This window comes from Coptis chinensis, chromosome 7 (genome assembly GCF_015680905.1).
Source record: "Coptis chinensis isolate HL-2020 chromosome 7, ASM1568090v1, whole genome shotgun sequence".
Taxonomy (NCBI): Eukaryota; Viridiplantae; Streptophyta; class Magnoliopsida; order Ranunculales; family Ranunculaceae; genus Coptis; species Coptis chinensis.
Window position 1 is genome coordinate 22811927 of NC_141462.1, and position 9774 is coordinate 22821700.

The 9774-nt window shown below is 41.2% G+C and overlaps 1 protein-coding gene across 1 annotated transcript; it reads left to right on the forward strand.

The window, feature by feature from the left end:
* Window positions 1-8373: 8373 nt before the first annotated feature.
* Window positions 8374-9549, forward strand: LOC147486659 (uncharacterized). Its single transcript, XM_086573806.1, has one exon. It carries the CDS (start codon window positions 8374-8376, stop codon window positions 9547-9549), a length of 1176 nt encoding a protein of 391 aa, XP_086429932.1.
* Window positions 9550-9774: the final 225 nt, after the last annotated feature.

Here is a 9774-nt window from a genome sequence, read left to right on the forward strand (position 1 = left end):
TTTGTAGCTTCTCACCCTCCTCAAAGTCTGCTATGGTTTGGTCTTCCAAGAACACAACATCTCGACTTTGGATTACCTTCTTGTTAATCGGATCATAGAGTTTGTAACCAAACTTTTCATCTCCATAACCTAGAAAAATACACTCCTTGGCTTTGTCATCAAGCTTGGATCTCTCATCCTTCGGAATGTGCACAAATGCCCTACACCCAAATACCCTCAAGTATCCATAATCAACATATCTGCCCGACCATACTCTCTCTGGATAATCACTATTTAGAGGCTTTAATGGTGATAGGTTGATCACATGCATGGCTGTACGCATTGCTTCTACCCAGTAGGCTCTAGGTAGCTTAGAGTGAGACAGCATGCATCTCATCCTCTCTACAATGATACAGTTCATTCTCTCTGCTATTCCATTCTGTTGCAGTGTCTTGGAAATGGTCTGCTCATGATGAATCCCATGACTCTAGTAATACTCTTCAAACGGCCCAATGTGCTCACCCCCATTATCTGAGCGACTACACTTCAACAACTTCCATGCCTCTCTTTTCACCATGCTATGGAATTTCTCAAACACACCAAGTACTTCATCCTTGGTCTTCAAACTATATGCCCATACCTTTCTTGACGCATCATCAATGAAGGTCATGAAGTATAAAGCTCCCCATGGGATTTCACTTTTATAGGACCATATAAGTTTGTGTGCACTAGTTCAAGGACATTGTCCTTTCTGTGAGACGTGAATCTTTGGAAAGACACCCTGTGTTGTTTTCCTACCAAGCAGTGAGTACATGTATTTAAATGTATACCTTTGATGTCTGGCAAGGCCTTTTGCTTAGCAAGAACTTCCATCCCTTTTACGCCCATATGACACGCGATCTCTTGTGCCCGCGATTCGGAGGAAGCTTTTTCTTACGCAAGATTCACTACGCTTTACACAAACTAGCCTGTGTTTTGTAAAGAGAGCAAGTTTTCTTCCTTCTGGCTACTACAATGGAACATCTGCTCAGTTTCCATACCCCATTACCAAGCGAGTTTACAAAGTCATCGTCATCTAACTTTCCAGCTAAAATTAGGCTTAGCCGAATGTCAGGGACATGTCTTACATCCTTGAGTGTCAAGGTGTAGTCGACATTGGTTTCTACATGAACATCACCAATGCCTATAATCTTTGAGACTCCACTGTTACCCATCTTCACTTCACCAAATTCACTACAGCTGTAGGTGGTGAAGAATCCCCTTTGTGGTGTGATATAATAGGATGCTCCTGTATCTATCACCCACTCTGTATCCTGGCCTGAGGTACTAAGACAGCACACACCACAATCTGACACAATTCCCACTAGATCGTTGACTAGTGCGGTAGTATCTCTGCCTGTGTTTTTGTTCCTCTGCACCATGTCTTCATGTACACAGTTATTTTTCTCATCCCTCTTCAGTGTTCTGCACTCATACCTGAAGTGACCCTTGGTGGCACAATAGTAACATTGCCTCTCTGCCTTAGGAGTTCTAGCTTCACCCCTAGATTTATTTATGTCATCACCTCTAGAACGAGATGGTTTTCTGTTTCTACCTCTTCCCTATTTCTCTGTGACAAGGATCTCTGAGTGAGAGGAGCTGCTTTTTGAACTCCTTCTAGTCTCCTCATTCAACAAAGTCGCGGTAGCCATCTCCATGGAAACAATTCCATCCTTGGCTGTTCCGTGTAGAGAGATTGCTAATGTCTCCTAACTTTCGGGTAGAGAACCTAATAGAAACAAAGCCTCAACTTCGTCTCGTAGATTAATCTTCATCAAATGCATCTGATTGATGGTATTCTGTACTTCGTTAAGATGCTCAGACATTGAAGAACCTTCTTGGTATTTTGTGTTGGCAAACTTCTTAACGGCCAACACTTTATTTCCGTCCGACTTCCTCTCATAGAGGTCTTCGAGTTTCTTCCTCAAGCAAAAAGTTATAGTTTCTTGGGATACATGGTGAAAGACACTATCGTCAATCCACTGTCGAATGTACCCAATTGCTTTTCTGTCAAGCTTGCTCCACTCAGCCGCATGCCGCAACCGTTTTCGGTCTTTCTCCTCTATTCTCAATGGGTTGTGCCAAGTTATTGCAAAAAAGCAATTCTTCCATCTTGGCTTTCCAAATGGTGTAGTTCTTTCTATTCAGACTCGTCATGCGAGTGTTCACGAAAATGTCTATCTCTACAAGTTATTTAAACTAAAATCTCCTCTCAAGAGTTTTGTCAAACACCTTCCGACCAAGATTTGGATAACACCCTAGGCTAATCTAACCTGGCTCTGATACCACTTGTTAGGGTTTATACCAATACCAATCGATTCTCCACTACACAGATAACTTATATTTGAACAATAACAACTCCAGATAACAATCTAACTATTCCCTATAACCAAACTAACATGCCCAACTCGCTAAATACCAATTAACAACAGATAATAATGTAAAGTAGTAAAAGCATACCACAACACAAAGATATATCATGGTTCGGCCAATGGTGCCTACTTCCACAAAAGCTAATCTTTTTATAAAGTGGGAAGGAAGATTACAATCACTCCTTGCAGTCTCTCACCTTACTAGATCACTCCTCTCTCTTTACAGACTTATCTCTCTGTAAAGGTTATCTCTCAATCTTGATTGCTTTCAAGATTAGGTTTTTCTCTTTGTTCTTGTGTATTTTCGTGTCTCTTCTAAGTGTTAGGTTTTGCCAAAAACCCCAACCTATACTGCAAACTCGCGCTTCACAAAAAAAATAGAATGCTGCCGAAAATAGGTATGGGCGCGAGGTGCGCCTTGGGCAAGGCCAAGTCGAGCGCGGGGAGCACTAAAAACACTGGAAGTCGTCCAAGGCATGAGCGCGGGCCGCGCCTTATGCAAGACCAAACTAAGCGTGCGCGCGCTCAACCTTCTTCGCACAAACTGAACTTCAGTTTCTCCTCATGTGAGGGATAAACAGACATCCCACTGTTGTGAAGGTTTCACTAACGGAAAGAAACCCAGGAAGTAGGTTTTGGGGTCACTGTAATTATGGTGAACACACTTGAGAAAACTCTTGTAACTTTTTTTTTATGGATTGATCCACCTGCATCTTGAAGTGCCGATTCAAGGGTGGATGATTTGGAATGTCATAATAGGACATTGTAGAATATCAATTAAATTTTGTTGTGTTTCGTGTTGAAAGAAGGGACTTGGAGTTGTTGAGGAGGCTGGGAGAGCGAAGAAAAAAAAAGAGGAATGGAAGAACAAGTATGAAAGGATTTGCTGGTTATTGAAATTGGCTAATCTGTTGGGTCTGTTTGGATGGTTGATTATTTTGTTCAAGTGAACATCTTGTTAAATATTTTCAATTGTTGTCATTGTTAAACATGAAAATAGAAAATGGGAGGTGCGTGGGTAGGGCTGTCAATGGGTTTCAATAACCTAATAACCGATCCGAACCAAACCGATAAAAAACGGTTTGAGTTTTGATAATTTAGTATGCCCTCTACCGACCCAAAATCAAACCGAACTGATAAAATATTGGTTTGGTTTTGGGTTTGATCTCTACCGAACCGATATGAACCCGAACTGATAAGATAGCATTTTAGTAATATTTATAATTAATTTTGTATATGTTTATCAATTGTGTGGTTAAAATTAATTAATTTAATTTTAATTTTAATTGATTTTATAGTTTTCGATTCGGGTCGGTTCAGGTTCGGTTTGCAATATATTTTATCAGTTCGGCTCGGTTTCAGATTAAATGTAATATTATCGGTTCCATTTGGTTTCGGGTTCCCAATTTTTTTATTGGTTCGGGTTCAGATTTTTCAAAACCCGACCCTAACCGATCCATTGACAGCCCTATGCGTGGGTGCAACTGTGCAAGTCACGTGATTACTTTTTAACGGCTAAATCGAGTTCCGTCGAATCCGATTTAACGGATAGTATCATTTTTTTTTAAAAAAAAATGAAAATATGTTATATTTTTAGACAAGAAAAATAATATATTGTATTTAATGTAAAAAAGTGAAAAGTAATTTGTATTTTTAGTTCATTATGTCTCTTTAAAAAGTTTCAATTTATTTTCCTTCTGACCTTTCTTCAAACACTTATATTTTAGCAGCACTTTGGACTATGGTATTGAACTATGGACTATACGCATGTGGCCAATCTCTGAAAAATAAGTTTTTCATGTAAATTTTTGTCTGGGCTGGCACTGGCAATTGGTGTACGTAACTCTTACTCCTTGAAACTTGAAAGCTAAGGGTTACTCATCAGCATTTCAATTCGTTGGCCATTTATGAGTTCTAGTCAATCCATCTATACTATGTTTTCCCACTAGATAATAAGATAAGGTCTCTGAGTTTGTTTATGACAAAATTGTGCAACACGTTCTTTAACTTGACTCAAAGATGTATATCTACAATTAATTGTTGGTATAGTGGACTGTGGACAACTTTGAAATAATCTGGATGATTGCTTGACTCCAAGTCCAGACTATTTTTTTCGATAATCCAAGTCCAGACTTTAAGCCATGCTATCTAATTATATGTGTGTACCCCGCGTCTGTTATGTGTTTATCAACTAATTTGTCCTTCCAAAGTTTCAGCTACATCCCCAATTTGGTAGCCAAATATTGGGTACTTCTCAAGTTTTGACTTTGATTGTTTGTGTACATAACCATAATCCACAAATCAAAATTTGATGAAGACAGCTTGGAGTATATTCGAGCTAAAGTCTGTTCCTTTGTTCCATGTCGATATACAAATAAAATCGTTTGACATAGACAAAGCTCTCGGTGCATTGCGATCAATTTAAACTAATCTGGTAATACAAATGTTGTGTCTCGTTGAGATAGAATTTATCTTCTCCTGCGACGTACAATACATGCAAGAGCGATAACACTGCATGTCATCAATTGTGTTCCTGTCAACTTCAAAAGATGATAGAAAAGTATCACCGTTAAAGATGCCCCAAGCTAGAAAATATTACATTTTTTGAGTCAGCCTTAACATTACAGCTGAACCCTATCCTCAGGTTGGACCTCCTTAGGTTTATACTCGAGATAAAGACTGTTCCAAACTTTAACAGTACATTTACAGCTTGAACATCCGATCCTTAGGTTTACATCTCCTCTGAAATGTTCATTGATCGGAGTGGCCCCTTATTTTTTTTCCCTAAAGGGTAATTGTATACACATACATTGACACATACACACATCATTATGTTGATTACTGGCGAAATCAGAACCTAAGGCTTCAAAATCAAATAGCTAACATCGGTTTTAAGGCCAAACCGATTGAGTAATAAATCCATTATAGACGCCCAGGCAAATTCATAATTATCGCGCACTTTAAGGGCCCTAATATATTAAGCCCGCAATCGGCGGCCTATTACTCCTATTAGAGAATACGGGCTGAGGCGCTGAGCGATTTAACACTAGGCGGACTATAACCTTCGAGCTTTGTCACTTAAGAGTTTAAACACGAAAAAAAACGTAATATCTCTTCTCTACACTATTAATTAGATTGCCAGAATTTCTCAACCCCATCTAACCAGCGAATCTATCTATCTATCTATATAAAAACTCGCGCATATTCTCTCTTCACCATATCGCTCTATTTTCCAACCCAAACAATATTAGTGGTTCTTAAAAATTGAAAACTCTAGTCATCAATACATCAAGGGCTAGTGATAGGAACAGGCTAACCTTGCTGTGGGAGATAGCAGCGCTGATCCTCTTCCCTAGGAACTAACTTTCCCTTCTCCTCTATTCCCCCTAACCCCCACTCCTCCTTCCCTCCTCCGATACCCCTTTTTTAGCCCCCCGTTTTTTTCTTTCTCCTCTGGTTTTCCTTTCTCCTCAGGTTTTCTCCCATAACGTTGGGTAAGCTTCTTGGGCTGACAGCGGTACAGGGGAGCCATGAGCAACGCTACTGAGTTAGAGATAGTCCAAGACGAAGGCAACAACAACACTAAACAGATTGAGTCCCTTCAACAGAACATGAAAAACCTATTCTTTGGGAAGAAAAGGACTCAAGCTATAGAGCTTAACTGCATCAATATAGAGGAAACAGTGATTGAGAAGCTTACCCTGATTGGGAAGTTTCTAGGTAGATACCCAATTAAGTTGGAGGAGGTTGGGAAAGATATACATAGAATCTGGCAAACAAAAGGCAAAATCACCCTTGAGCGTCTGGATAGGGAACATGTAAAGATGGTTTTTGAATCAAATAAGGAATGGCAACATGTGCTACACAATGGCCCGTGGATGCTGGAAGGCCAGGTGTTCTCTATTAAGGAATGGTGTAGAGGCTGGAGTTTAGAGGATTACCAGTTTGATCTAGTCAAGTTCTGGGTTCAGGTTTGGGATCTTCCGAAGGAAAGAATAAACAAGGCTAATGTCTGGAAGATTGGGGCTGAGCTGGGGAAGGTTGTGGAAGTGGACATATCCTGTCCACCTGAGTTCAACCAACAGGTGGCTCGGATCAGAATTGAAATGGATGTTAAAGAAAGGCTGCAGAAGGACCAACAAATCAAGCTGGAAACAGGGGAAGAGATAGTGGTTAGATTCAAGTATGAAAAGTTGGAGGTGTTTTGCTACTTCTGTGGTGTTATTGGACATGACCAGCTTGCATGTAGAATGCGCAATCAACACAGATATGATCTGTTGAAATGTGGGGGGTCTCTGAAGGATGTCAAACAACATTTTAACAGCCAAATAAAAGCAAACAAATTTTATAATGGAGTTGCTTTTAAGGGGAAACAATCTTTCATAATAGCTGGAACTCCATCAAAGCTACGTTTTGAAGAAACTCCGGCGTCGGAGAGCACGTTCTGGAAATATGGTGGCCGGAATAGTACGGCAAGGAGTAAGCAGTACAGCTGGGTAGGGTACACGTCAGCTGACACGAGGGAAGACAAAACAAAAAACAAGGTGTCAGCAGGAGAGTCAGGGACAGGGTTTAAAACTACAGTCCCAACGGCTATCCCAACGGATTCCCCAACGGCTAGTGAGCTTATGGTCACCAAGGGAGCTGAGTCTGACTTCATAGGGGAACAAGAACTTGGGCCTCAAGCCCAACGGATAGGAGTAAAGGAACAGAGGAGTGAGAAACAAGCCTATGCTGAAAAGGGGAAACAGATAAGCCCACAGACTTACCAGTTGGGGCTAGATCTTGTGATGAAGGATGCTCAAGAGCTAGTGGGCTTAGCTCATTCGGGCAAGGCTTGGGATAGCAACATGGAAGCCTCTCCTGTAGATGAAGGTTGGGTTGCAAACATCTGTAATAAAGAGGATCAGGAGGAAGGTTTAGGTGAAAAGTGTGAGAAGAGTAGGATAGAGGAATATAGCTTAAGTGATCAGAATGCTTTCTCAACTCCCCAAAAACCTACGCCTTTTGTCAAGAATGGTGCCTCGAGCCTCAAAAAACTGGTATCAGGACAACTGAGCCAGCAGCTGCAACTGGTAGAGGACCAAGCTGGCCAGCAACAAATCAACCATAACAGACCAACACGTGGAAGAGGGTTTAAAATTATGGTTTCCCGAGGGGGGAGAGACAAGGGCGCCAGAGCTGAGCTTAAAGCAAGGCTGGAGAGAGATGAAAGGGAGCAAGGAGAGTTGGTAAAAAGAAAAGAAAAGAGGAAATTAGATCTGAGTTGTGATAAGGAAGGGAAGATGGTAATGAATGGGGGAAGTGGATGGGTTAGGAGAAGCAAAAGGGTAGTAGAACAAAGGTCGAAAAAAACAAAAAAGGTGGCAGCTGAGATGAGAAATCAGGAGAAAGGACACCTCCTGATTCCAACAAACGCCATTATCATGCAAGTATCAAGTGATTCAGCAGTTTCTACTTCCTCAGAGGAGTATATAGATATTGGTTCTTCGACAGATCTAACTCCATCAGTATCCGAGGCAACAATGGATACTACAGCAAATGAGTCAGGAATTTCAGAAGAGCTGAATGGGGAATATCAAGCAACAATGGAATATTATGTTTCAGATGAGGAAGAAGAGCTAGAAAAGGAAGGGGAAAGTCAGTATCAAAGGGGCAGGCTCGGTCAAGAGCCAGAAGTGAAAGATCTTTTAGTCCAACCAGCACCGTTGGCTATTGATGACTCAACTGTGGGTAGAATTGAAGTCCAAGGCTTACAAAGGATACAGAGGGAACAAGGGCAAGATGGGGTGAGCAAGATAGCTTCAAAACAGAGGTTGGAGGAAGAGCAACACATAGGTAACCTTTACAGTGGGGGTCTGGATACTCCTCCAGGGTTCGCGGCGGCTGTCCCATCACAGCTGCCTTGGTACCCATGACGATCCACGCCTGGAATTGCCGGGGGATAGGCACCACCACGGCGATTCAACAACTAAAGGACCTAATGGGTAGGTATGATGTAGATATAGTGTGTTTGGCAGAAACAAAAGCTAGTATGGAGGGCATTGGTAGACTAAGTAAAAGGCTCAAGCTAAGTGGACATTTTGTGGTTCCTGCACAAGGTCGAAGTGGAGGACTGGCAGTTCTATGGAAAGAAGGAGTAGATATGGAGATATTGGGGGCATCTCGCAATCACATTACAGGTAAAATATCTAACTACTTCAGTTCAACTGATTGGTTCTTTTCTTTTGTGTATGGGGAACCAGCTGCCCATAATAGAAATAAGGTTTGGGATGAGCTGAGGGGATTAGCCCCTCTGATTCCTGGTCCTTGGGCCTTGTTTGGAGACTTTAATGCCATAACCCAGTTGAATGAGAAGGTAGGGGGGAGAAGCATTTTTACTAAAAGTATGCATGATTTTAACAGCTTGATTAATGATCTTGGCCTGGTAGATTTGGGTTTTAAGGGACCCAAGTTCACCTGGAGTAATCATCGGAGACCAGGAGACCATGTGCTAGAAAGGTTGGATAGAGCCCTGGCCACTCCTGAGTGGCTAACGCTGTTTCCTCAAGCCCTTGTTCAGACTGTGGCTAATGCCTCATCGGACCATATTTCTCTTATTATTAGGCTGATAAATAAGGAGGAGTATAATCCTAGACCTTTCAAATTTTTTAACATGTGGCTCACTAATGATAGTTGTAGACCTGTGATTGAGAAAGCTTGGGATACTATCACCCATGATCTACCTGATAGTAACTTGATTCATAAGCTTAATAAGACTAGGGTGGATCTGTCTATATGGAATAAAGCTGTGTTTGGCAATATTTTCTCTAAAATCAAGGCTACTCACAAGGAGCTGGACAAGGTCCTGGCTAAACCTTTCTCTATAGAGAACTATAATAAAGCAAAAGAGTTGAAAGAGACTCTTTTTGACTGGTATGAGAAGGAGGAGGATTTTTGGAAACAAAAGTCGTCTACAGACTGGATCAAGGATGGGGGGAAAACACTAAATTCTACCATCTCTCTACGATATATCGGAGAAGGAAAAATAACATTGGGAAAATTAAAAATGATGATGGGAGTTGGCAGGAAGGGAGAACTGCAGTGGGACAATCTCTCAACCACTATTTTACTGAGATTTTTCAATCGGATCAACCTGAAAGGGATGATCAGATTATGAACCTGTTTCACAGTATAGTGAGTGAGAGAGAGAATGAAATTCTCATTAGTACCCCGAGTAAAGATGACATCTGGAAGGTGGCTAATAAAATGGGTAGCCTTAAATCCCCTGGTCCTGATGGGTTTCAAGGGGTTTTCTACAAAAAGTGTTGGGATATTGTTGGTCCTGTTGTTGTGGCCTTTGTACAAGATTTCTTTATCAATGGGCACCTTAATCCTTGTTTTA